This window comes from Myxine glutinosa, chromosome 1 (genome assembly GCF_964187855.1).
Source record: "Myxine glutinosa chromosome 1, kmMyxGlut1.1, whole genome shotgun sequence".
Taxonomy (NCBI): domain Eukaryota; kingdom Metazoa; phylum Chordata; class Myxini; order Myxiniformes; family Myxinidae; genus Myxine; species Myxine glutinosa.
This window is the reverse complement of record NC_136261.1, coordinates 359,990,309-360,002,489: the sequence shown is the minus strand read 5'-3', so window position 1 is coordinate 360,002,489 and position 12,181 is coordinate 359,990,309. Positions and strand designations below refer to the sequence as shown.

At 45.8% G+C, this 12,181-nt stretch overlaps 1 protein-coding gene across 1 annotated transcript; it reads right to left on the bottom strand.

Annotated features, from left to right (window-relative positions):
• Positions 1-1,846: 1,846 nt before the first annotated feature.
• On the bottom strand, positions 1,847-7,493 carry LOC137439371 (uncharacterized). Its single transcript, XM_068135088.2, has 5 exons — positions 4,801-7,493; positions 4,498-4,670; positions 3,902-4,365; positions 3,052-3,666; positions 1,847-2,913 (listed from the first exon to the last, which is right to left on the bottom strand). Exons 1-5 carry the CDS (start codon positions 7,374-7,376, stop codon positions 2,065-2,067), a joined length of 4,677 nt encoding a protein of 1,558 aa, XP_067991189.2. The 5' UTR covers positions 7,377-7,493; the 3' UTR covers positions 1,847-2,064.
• Positions 7,494-12,181: the final 4,688 nt, after the last annotated feature.

Here is a 12,181-nt window from a genome sequence, read left to right as displayed (position 1 = left end):
AGTTGGCGCACGATATGAAGCCGGAAGACCATAATCCGGCTGCGGATATCAATAAGACCTTGGCCACCTTCAGTGAGTGGTAAGTATGCCACGGGGGGTTGGAGCCAGTGTTTCCCGCTCCAGAAAAAGTCGACAATGCTCTTTTGCAGTGTAATAAGAAGGCTCCCGGGTGGTTGTCGGCATATCATCTTATGCCATAGCATTGAGGCGACAAGATTGTTAATGACGAGAGTTCTTCCGCGGTACGAAAGTTGAGAAAGAAGTCCTTTCCAGCGGGCCAGTTTTGCCATTACCTTGTCTGGTAATCCCACCCAGTTCTGCTGCTCAAAGGTGTTGTCTCCTAGGAAAATACCGAGGTATTTAATGCCACTTTTCTGCCAGTTCACTCCTCCTGGTAGGACAATTGGCGGGCAATCTCCAGGTCCTATCCAAAGGGCTTCACTCTTCTTCCAGTTTACCTGGCCTGAACAAGCCTGACAATATGTTTTTAGTGCCTGAGCCACCGCAGTGACGTCAGCACTATTTTTTATATAAATACAGACATCATCTGCATAGGCAGAGACTTTTAGCGGTGTGGTAAGAATTGATCCAGTGAAGCCAGAAATGTGCATACGTAATTGGAGCAGAAGAGGTTCGATGGCAAGAGAGTATAAAAGTCCAGATAGTGGGCAACCTTGCCGTACTCCCCGTTGTACAGCAATGGGGCTACACAATACTTGATTAATTTTAAGAACACTGGATATATTACAATACAAAAGTTTAACGTACGAGATAAAAATAGGTCCAAACCCAAAATTCTCTAAAACTCTAAAAAGGTACATGTGGTCCATACAGTCAAAGGCTTTTCCTTGGTCAATGAAAAACAGACCAACATTCATATTAAAATTGTTACAAAACCGAATGGTATCACGGATAAGAAAGATATTATTAAAAATAGTACGTCCAGGAATACAAAAGGATTGATGTTCTCCTATTAGTACATTCATAAAAGGTTTCATTCGATTAGACAAGGCTTTGGCTAAAATTTTATAATCCGTACATAAAACAGAAATAGGACGCCAGTTCTCTATAAGTTGAGTGTCCGCTTTCTTAGGAATTAAGGTGGTGACTGCTCTCCGGCAACTCCACGGCAGTTGTCCATCCTCTAAACATTCATTCAATACCCGCAGTAGGTGTGGTCCAATGGCGTCCCAAAAAAACTGGAAAAATTCGCGAGTCAGCCCATCCAGTCCAGGGGCTTTATCAGGTTCCAAGTCCTTCAAGGCAGTGGTGCGTGCGCTCAGGTAACCTAAGAGGATCCTCCAACTGCTGCTTCTGATCCTCCGCCAATGTTGGAAGGTTAGAAACAAGTTCCGATATTGCATCCTGGTTAATGTCATGCCGCATAAACCGTTGTTTAAAATGTTTCCGGGCAAATTCCCTGATTCTGCCATCTTCATAAAGGAGTTTCCCATCATGGAGCAAGCGTGTAATCATTGACGAAGAGGCCCCCCTTTTAAGGCTGAAGAAGAATTTGGTTGGAGCATCAAGGTCGTGTATGTACCTCATCTTCAGGCGCAATATAGTCTAGTAGGAAGACTAGGTCCCCCTGCACCCCCCGGAGATATACTTCTAATCAGTGTTTCTAGATTGGAAAAAATGTGTAGAAAATGACTAGCTATGGCCCCAAGCTGAAACAATGTCCCACATACCATTTTTATGCAAATTACTGCTGCCATTATCAAAAAAACGATTTTTGACATATCTCAGCCAATATTGCAGATAATTGAAAAAATAAGGTGTCTAGACTCATGTTTTGACGGGTGTAGATCATGATAGAACTATTCATAACAAGATCACCTGTGTCTATGGTTTGCTAGTATGCTAATTAGTGCTTTATTTACAAAATAATCACAGTTTTACGAAATAATAGACTCATATTAAGGTCCGTCTACACAGACGTTAACACAAAGTTTTATTTTTCTAAATATTACAACTGTCAAAATAGTCCTAGCACTCAATGTGACCACTCTTCTCTTGCTTGTTTTAGATAAACATCATTAGCATTAGTGATTCTACACTGAGTCAGTCATCATCATTTTCATCGAAATCGTCAGAGTCAAACTCTTCTTCTCCTTCCTCTTCCTCCTCCTCTTCGTGCTCTCCTGTGTTCAGAAGATCCACCAGTGAGGTTGGTAGGATGGGACCACTGGACCACATTGGTTTCAACAGTCCTTCATCAGTCCTTATCCATCCTTGCTCCTCATAAGGTTTTGGCTTTTCGATGATAGGTTGATCGGCTCTTTTGTACAATGCTACGCGGTGGTTCACACGCTGGATGTGCGGCTTCAGGGCAGACTGGCATGGAGGAAGGCGAGCCAGATCAACCTTGGACTTGGATGTGAGGGTCTTGTCCTCTCCCACCATTTTTCGTAGCAGCTTGGCACGGACAATGTCCACTGATGACTCGCGACTCTGGCCGTACATCACACAGGTGAATTTTTCTAACTGCCTCTCCACCTCAGGGTTGGCATCCCAGTTGTCACCCAGTTCACCGAATGCCCTGTGAAACCTGGGATTCTTCTCCAGCTTTTTCAAGGGCCCGACTTTTCCCTTCCCTTTGAAGGCACTGGTGCAGTCTTCTCCGCTGAACACATAGTACCCCAGGAGAGTGGCACAGTAGTCCTCTCCCAGGGATTCTGCCAGCTCAGAGACGTTGACAAGTTGGCGATGCTTCCCTGACCCTGTATCCAGGTACACCGTCAGCTTGATGTTGTGGGCATGGTGGAGCAGGATCAGGAGGATGTCTGTGTCCGGTGTTCTGACTACAGCGTTCTTGTATCCGATGGTAGCAGCATGATGGAGGTACAGAACCACCCTGGTATCAGTCTCTTCCTGGTTGCTGTAGATCGTGGGGAGTTCACGTACCTCGACCTGAAACACAAAAAGGCACCGCATTTCAATCACCAGTCACTGCCAGTTTCAGATCTAGACAAACATCACAGGTAATCACCTTTTTTTCAGGAAAAATTACAAATTGAATCGCCATTCACGAAGGGCTTTCAATTTTACCTTGCCATTCGTTGAGGCAAGTTGGTGGGCCTTCCCCTCCACGATCAGCACAGCCATCTCTGTTCTCTCCAGCCTGGTAGCTGCCTCTTGTCCACTCCACACTTTCAGAAGAAGCTGGCACATCTGCTTTTTGTTGTCGTCATTTGCAAGGAACATTTTGAAGTCATATGGCTTCCTGGTTGCTGGTCCAGCCAGAATGATCTTCTCTGAGCTGCCCCGCCTCAGCCTTTCCTGCGCTTTGATTGACTCAGGATGGTAACTGTCAGTGGAGAACAGAAAGTGCTGCTTGGCCACCATCTGATCAAGCACCTGCAAGCATATCTCACCACATGTTGGGGGAAGGTTGGCAAGGGTATGCAGCAGCGCCATTCCATCCTGGATGAACAGGGCATCCTTGGGGTATTGCAGATCTTGTGGTGTGGTGTCCTCTAAAAGGTAGTGCAGAATGGAGGCTTTGTTGGTTTTGCAGAAGAACCCATCTGGTGTCCCAAGGCTAGGAGGCACTGGCATCAGGCAGTACTTCATGAGTTCTCCCAGGTCTAATGGCTCATCTTGACTCTGAGACTTGACAAGGAGCAGGAATGCAAGGTTGCTTTGCTCCTGATACTGGATGACCTGGAATGATAAATGGTGATTGGTTGATATGTACTACAGGAAGGACTACAGGTGAAAATTATTCATGTGCTATAAATTGGCATATTTACAATCTTTACATTGTTCATTGATGTGCACTGTCTTTAATAAACAAATTTGGAGTTCAATCTTGTATCTCAATATAGCATGTACAGGACGCCATTTAAAAATACAACATAAAATACAAAAGCACTTGGGTATTGGATTACATCCTTACCTTGCCCTGTGAGGATGTTAGTGTGATCTTCTTGTTACTAGCCTCCATGGTCTTGAGTTTCTTTCTCTTGATTGGGTTGAAGAAGCTCTCAGGTTCTCCGCTTTCCAGGCGCCTGATGAAGTCAGCTTTCGCAGCTTTCCCCACAGCTTCTGCTTGTAACACATCCATCTCAACATCCATGGGGACGGGAGCACCAGAGGCCAGGCAGTAGAGTTTGTCCTTATCAATGATGGTGAACGGATTGGTGAAGTTCTTGATAGTAGTTAGGGTTCGCTGAACGGCCTCCTCGCCTTTTCTGATCTCTGCCTTCTCTAGTTCACGATGTCTCCCTGCTCTTGGGCAGTCTGGGTCATCGATGAGATCCACCATCTCAAGGGTCTTTTCATAGAACTGTGCCCGTGCTGTGGTTGTTCGGCACCATCTCTGGTATGCCCCAAACTGACTGTACAGGCCAGCAAAGCCACCTGAAAAGTGAACATATTTTAATTGCATAACCCAATCATTAAAAGGGAAATGTTTTGTAAGAGCAGTTTACATCATATAAAGCTGGTTTCTACAGTTTCAAATGTATAATGTACTGAAAGAAAATGATGTACCTGATGATTTAGCAAAGCGCATGAACGTTTCTTCCATTGTCTTGTCGACAGCACTGAGTGCCCCTGGTATCATCGAGCGAGCCACTGCGATTGCACCCATAGTAAGCAGGTCCTTGGCCCCTGGGTGCGTGCTTTCCAGATTTGTCAGGTGGACTTCCAGCCAAGTCAGATATCTGTAAAGTACAGAGAGGGAAATACTGTAGACATTTATTGGAATAGCTCCTCTCATAATACATGAACCCAAGTATCAATTAAAATCTACTCAGTGATGGTTATACATTTTACCATGTATGCTACACAAACCTGGAGTAGTTGTGTCCGTCAAAGGCGAAGAAGATATCTGCCATCTCTCCGTTACACTTGTGAAACAGCTGGAGGTTGTTGGTCTTCACAGAGTGGAGGAGCATGAAGACAAGATGGCAGTGGGTAATGAACGACATCCAGAAGGCAGCTGTCTTCCCCAGGTGGCCCTTGCGCACCTTTTCCTCAAAGGCATGGTACTTTTTGATGAGGAGTAGAGTTGAGGGGTCTTTGAGGGCTTCATCGAGGTGCTCTCGGTTGCAAGACTGGGTCATTCTGAGAAGCACAGCAGGGTCAGAGATCATGATGTTCTCCTCCTCAGTGAATCTCTCCATCAACAGCCTCTCCATTGCCTCACACACTGTTTTGAGGCAAAAGAGGGACTTTGCGTAGGCCTTTCCACTGAGAACACCTTTGAGAGATCCACTTGTTACTAGTTGTGCCTCAAAGAGAATCTCTGCATATCCAGAACCACGCATCTTGTGTCCAGTGAGCATCCCGATGTAGTTCATGGATGTGTGGAAGGGTCCAATCGTTACTACATGACTAGCAAATTCATTTGGCCAGCGCCAGATGATGGGAAGGGCTTTCATGCAGACACCCAGATCAAATGTATTCAGGACCCATCTCTGACCCACCTCAGCAGTTGCTGCCTCGGAACGCTTCAGTAGCTCACGAACAACTGCGTTGTCTGTGATCGGTTGGTGGATAGGCGTGCAGTAGTCGACTGTTGATTTGCTGGGTGGGGGAGAACCAGTTGCAGAGGTGAAACCCCCTAGCCCAGGCACAGGCTGCAGGCCACAGCTTCCGATGTATCTGATGAAGAGCCAGATGTAGTACTCTTGCATCGTAGTGGCATAGACTGTGTCATTCTCTGCTGGCGGTGTGAATGATGAGCCTTCAGGGAACTTCGGGCCAACGCGAGTAAAGTGCAAGGGTGGGAGAGTTTTTGGTGTGTCGACCTTCAGGCTACGCTGTTGTGACCTATTGATGGTAGGTAGCATTCGGTCCTTGCTGCTCTCGAACCCGGGCTTGACCTCCTGCACCATGATTCCTCCAGCACTGTTTACAATGTTGCTGCCGTGCACACTGGTAGTGGTTTTATTCAAGTTGTCCCACTCACAGTGGAATACAAGGTTGCCCTCTCCTGTCACAATTTGTGGTGTACGATAAGTTGAGACTTCATCCAGGACCTTGGCGAGAGCAGTTTCCAACTCCAAGGCAAAATCGTAGCTCTCAGAGTGTCCAAGCCTGTGTAGTATTGTGGTGAGCTGTTTGCTTCGGAACAGGTGCCTTACAGTCACACAGAGGAGAATGTGCTTTGGTAACTTCCATTTTCCATCTGACACTGCACGGCACAGATCTTGTCCAATGGAGAAGACCAGACGCTTCACCTTTTCTGTCTCGATGCCCTCCTTGCCAGTCATTAGCACGCTGAGAAAGCGGACAAGGTCTGGAGGTAGGATGTCTTCAGGATTGAGCTCCATGTCTTCAGCTGTTGGTGGCCATGGTTGGTCTTTACACTCTCTGAAAGCCTGTAGAATACCCTGGCGAAGTTGGAGGGCAACATTTTGGTTCTTGTTTGTGCTTCCGAGTGTGAATGCTCGTGCGAGAGCATTGGAAACTGTTATGTTTGAGCTGTGCACAAGCCAGAAAGAAATGACATCACATTTGTCATGATCAACCTTCGTGAAGTGGATATGCTCCTTGATTGGGTCATTCTGTAGGCGTTTCAGTAGTTTCTCTGACCGATAATTTGAGTTCTCATATCCATTCAGTTTCAGTTCCTCGACATAGAGCAAGCGCAAGGAAGAAAGCTGTAGAACTTTATTCTGCTGGATGACCTGGGTTTGAATGTGTTCCAGTACTGAGTTGAATGCCTTTTCATGGGCGGCTGACATGCAAGCCTGCTCCTTTGGTGCTTCGGCTCTGTGAATCGCACGCTCATAGTTGTAGAATGCTGTGCGGAAAGCTTTAAAACATGACGGATGGTGTTTGGCCTCACATGCAAAGAGGTCTTTGTTTTTCACCTTTCGATGGAGTCGATAGAGACCCATTTTCTCAGCCCGTGTTTCGATTTGCTCCCATGCATTTTCTTTGTTTTTAAAGGATGGGAAGGTTGTAGGCCTCTCAGTATTGCGATGAGCATCTTTGGTCTCAACTTTCTCACAAAATATACACTCTGGCGGGAAGATGGGTTCAGCAGAACCTCCTGGTTTACGAGGAGAGTGATGCCATGATGAGGTTGATGGCCCTGGTTCTGTATCATCTCCCAGACGATGAAAGTGGCGGACAAAGTGCTTATAACACTTGCTGTGATATCCTACTCTTTCTAGGTCATCAGGAAGAGTTGCCGGGATCTGATCACATACTGATTGCATACGACATGGGGAGTCATGCGGTTGGTTGAGACGTCTATCCCGGATCTTTTGAAGCAGTTGCAGTTTTTCTGAAGCAGATCCTTTAATTTTACGGAGGGGCGTGAAATCCCCATGATCAGACATGGATGGTACATGAAGGATGCATGTAGGAGGAGAGCTTTGGGCTGCAGGTTCTACACTCCGTTTTCTTTTGGGCATGCTTGCTGTCGATGTCTACCATCACTGTTAAATGACAAATAAGAAATCACGAATGATGTTAAAAGTGCCTGTGAAAGGAGGCTCTGAGTTTTCAGTGAGGTAACAGAGGTTCTGAGTCATGTTCTACACTAGGGTACTTTTTAGCTGACTAAACCATGTTTAGTGGCATCAAAAGTGCTAATAGCTAAAACATCTAAATTCTTCCACACTAACGTTAGCTATCTAGGCCAATGAAACATTGTGCTAAGTTACTGTAGCTAGCTCAGCTGTCGTGCCTCTTTCTGGTTCAATTCATATACAGAAGTCAACAGATATGTCTCATGTTTGGCATTAACAAAAGTTTAAGTTACACCGACATTAGGAACATACTGTACATAGATGAGGCTAGCTTTAACGTTAGCTAACATGGTGCTAGCTGGCTCAGCTGTTATTCTGCCTGTTTATGATTTCATGCAGAAACTGAAGTCAAGAGTGTGAGTAACATTATAGTTAGCATCTTACCTGGCTAGATTGGAGGATGAATACCAAGAACAACACACAGATGGAATGGAAGACTGAACTTTCAACTGAGGTATTCAATAACATCAACGTTACCAATTGATACGAGCGCGCGACATTACCAATTGATACGAGCGCGCGAGCGCGCATGTTACATGGATGGAAATGTAAAATGGCAGCTATAGCAGCACTAATTTGGATCTCTAGTCTGTCATTTCTGCACTGTGATTGGATAACATAAAAAAATATGTTTGGGAGTTAACAGCAGGAGTTGGTAGATTTTACGTGGGCTGGGTGAGAAACCTTTAAATAAGCAAGTGAAAATCTCTCGCAATACAAAGTCAATGGTGGGAAGAAAAGTTGAGTGGTACCAATGTTACTGCCAATGTCCCGCCCCTATGCAAGACTCAGGAGCATCTTGTTGACATTTAACCTTGAAAATACCTGGGTTTAGACCCCTTAAATACCATGTTAAGTTATCTGCAGTATTAACGTATCCTTATCATTTGTAAAACTGATTATTTTGTAATTACAGCATTAATATGCATACTAGTATACCATAGACACATGTAATCATGTTATGAATAGTTCTATCATGATCTATGCCCTTCAAAACATGAGTCTAGACACCTTATTTTTTCAATTATCTGCAATATTGGCTGAGATATGTCAAAAATCGTTTTTTTGATAATGGCAGCAGTAATTTGCATAAAAATGGTATGTGGGACATTTTTTCAGCTTGGGGCCATAGCTAGTCATTTTCTACACATTTTGTCCAATCTAGAAACACTGATTAGAAGTATATCTCCGGGGGGTGCAGGGGGACCTAGTCTTCCTACTAGACTAATAAGGCATTTTGTGCTCGCCTTTCGGATATGGAATTCAGTAAGGCCGTTTTTCCATGCATTTGTTGCCCCATTTCCTGGTAGCTCACACTTGCAGTTCCCTGAAGCTGTTCCTGTAATTCCAGGATTTCATCTTCAAGTAAGGTTGTGGTTTTTCTTTCCTCTTGAACACCATACGCACGATATTGTTGGCAGAACAGTCTGATGTGCGTTTTGGCATTATCCCACCATTGTCTGAGGTTTGAGAAATTCCCTTGGGAGGCAACTAGAATATTCCAAATTTCCGGAAAAATGTCCTTAAAGGTACTATCATCAAGTAAGTTGTTATTAAATTTCCAAAAAGCACTCTTGTGTTTCGGGCAGGGGGCAGAAATTTTGAGAAATGTTGCGCTGTGGTCCGAGAATCCTGATGGGCAAATTTTGGATGACAGAACGAGGCGTTCAAGTGGAGGATTAATATAAAACTTGTCCAAGCGAGCAAGTACAATATTACCCTGAATGCATCGACACCATGTGTATTGCCTGATTGATGGGTGCTGTACCCGCCATATATCTGTCAAATTCATTTGTTTTAAAAATTTGGTGAGAGGGATTGTGGAGGCAGGATGGGGCTCTGCACTGTTCCTGTCTAGTTGGGGTTGGAGGGTGCAATTAAAATCTCCACCAATACAAACATGATTGTCTTGGTTTTTTAGGGCGTTTTGGCTGTCGAGGGATGTTAGGTGTGTCCCAAGGGCATTAAAAAAACTCGCCGAGCTACAGGCGTACTTGGGGCATAAATATAAAAAATAGTATAAAATTTTCCACAGTAGTGGAATTCTAGGGATGCTCGGGATCCCTTGTGTATTTCGTCGAATTTAAGCGATGAAGGCGAAAAGGAGGGGCTAAGAATTATTGCGACACCGTCTTTGCGGGAGTCACCGTTACTAAAAAAGGACAGGCCGGGGAAGAGCCTACACCACTCTGCGACACAGCAGTCGTTGGCATGGGTCTCTTGTAAGAGGGCAATGTCAACTTTCTTCTGTAATAAAAAATCCCTTACTTGAACTTTACGGACAGAGCTACATCCTCCGTTAATATTCAAGCTTCAAATGGAAAAACACATTACAGCTACAAGGAGGAGTGACCACCACTCAATTTTTTGATAGCAGTTCATTCTGAGCTTTTTGCAACAACTTCTTTAAACGGTGACGTTGGGAGGAATTGAAATTTAAAACGTGGGGCCGTTTTACCATCAAACTAGCGGAATGTATAAAATCAGGTAGCTTCGGAAAAAAGGTTTCTATAACAACATTCCTTTTTCGGAATGTGTCCTTAAGAAACCTTTTTATCTCGGAGGGAGGGATTGGAGGGGTTTCTTCTTCCTTAAGGCTACCACATTCACTAACAGAGTCATCTATATCAGATGGCTCAGATGGTGTATCACACTGGTTTTCATCATTTATCTCCTCACCGTCATCACATCCCTCCACGTTATCGGATGGGGCATAGTCCATAGAGGGAGGGGACGGGGAGGGAGAGAAATGAGCCATCTTCGGGGGAGGAGGGGGAGGGGGGGGGGTACTAATTTTTGCGGTTCAACCATATCAGTTTCTAGGTCAGTAGACAAGAGCGAGGATTCATCCACATCTATGTCCTCCAATACCGAGAAACGATTTTCTGTGACGAGGGACAAATCTCGGGCAGAGAGGAGGGGCTGTCGGTTTTCAGTTGTAGGTTTTTTAAAGAGATGACCGTTTTCATCTGTTGTTTGCAGATGTCTTTTTCCTTTTGGGCAGACTAATTGAAACTCGTCCTGGTTAGTGGGAAGAGATTGCAAGGGTTTGGGGGGAGGGGGGGGAGTGGGGGGGGGGGGGGGGAGGACGTGATCATCGGGAGGGGATTCCCATCGGCTACCGCGGCGAGAGACGTAGGATCAGTTATAGCAGGCAACAAGCTGTGATTGGACGATGTCGCCTGGGGGGTGAGGTCTATCGTTAACAGGAGATGGCTGCAATTAGATCCTTCAGTAGAGGGAGGGGCTCCTGTTTCAAGGGGAGGGGAAGGGGGTACGGCGGGGGGGTTTGGATTGGTGGTAAGAGGGCTTGGGTCGGTGGTGGACAGATTGGGATCAGTGGTGGTAAGGCTTGGGTCGATGGTGGGAAGGTTCGGGTCGGTGGTGGGAGGGCTTGGTTCGGCGGCGGGAAGGCTTGGTTCGGTGGTGGGAGGGTTTGGTTCGGTGGTGGGAAGGCTTGGGTCGGTGGTGGAAGGGATTGGATCGGTGGTGGGAAGGTGGGGGGGTTGCTTATTCCCGGTTCGGAGGGGAGGTTGTACTTGTGGAGAATTCTCTTTTCGGGGGCAGTCATGCTTAACATGCCCAAATTGTCCACAGCCAAAACATTTTAGAACGCTGGTGGACACGTACACTGTATATTCGTTCTGTTGATGTTTTAATTTTATTATAAGGTTTAAATCCTTCTGGGAATTTTTTAAAATCATAAACACTTGCCACCGGAATGAAACCACGTGCCTTAAATCGTTGTTTCGTGACCCGAAGGGAATCATGGAGATACGAGACACGATGGTACCGTATCGGGCCAACTCTTTAATTAGTACATCGTCAGATACAAATGGGGGGCAATTGGATATCACGACTTTTATCACTGGGCTATCTTGTGGGGAAATCATAACATATAAATCTGGATCGATTGTCAAACCCTGTTCGACAATTTGTGGGACACAATCCGCGTCGGACAAAAAAATAACGATCCGCTTGTTCAGCCGCGAAGCGGCAACAACCTTGTCGATCCCGACAACACGACCGGTTGCGAGGACAACGTCCTCGACACTAACCTCACGTTCCGGAGGTACACAAAAGAACCCGTGCTTACGGGTCAGGCTCGGAAAGGCCGTAAATCGAGATAGTGCAGCTGCCATGCTGGAACAGCTGCACTTACAACCCCTCCCCAACTCGGGGAGTGTGAATATCTAATATAATCTTCCCTACCCGAACTCCGGGAATGGGAAGTAATCAGACCTCTCCGATTTCCCTAACTTCAGAAAAGGGAGGCAACAAAACAAACTGAAGGAAAGATAAATGAAAGGAAAAAAAGGAAATAGAGGTTTAAGATGAAGGAGCAAACACCGATCGGGCGACGCCCAAAAACGGCGAACCCTTACCAGGGGTCACCCTGTGCTCTCCAGCTCTCTCTCCCGTCTCAACGTATATGGGAATCACCAGGAAGACTCCACGAACAGGCACAAGGACACAGAGGGGGGAAACGGGGGGGGGGAGGGATGGAGCAACAACACAGAGCACTCACAGGCCTCCACAAGCAGACGCCATGACAGTACAACCAGCATACAAACGGCCAGCAGGTGGTGACAGAGAGAGAGAGAGAGAGAGAGAGAGAGAGACTTTTGTGCCCTTTTATTATAAAAATACAAGCAATTCCACAAATCGGTTGTAAGCAAAGCAACCAG

Excerpts from the sequence above, each read along its gene's own strand:
- LOC137439371 (XM_068135088.2), bottom strand. The coding sequence starts at position 7,376 with ATGCCCAAAAGAAAACGGAGTGTAGAACCTGCAGCCCAAAGCTCTCCT. Across the intron at positions 4,671-4,800 it reads GACGGACACAACTACTCCAG|ATATCTGACTTGGCTGGAAG; the intron begins GTTTGTGTAGCA and ends TGTACTTTACAG. Across the intron at positions 2,914-3,051 it reads TTGCCTCAACGAATGGCAAG|GTCGAGGTACGTGAACTCCC; the intron begins GTAAAATTGAAA and ends TTTGTGTTTCAG.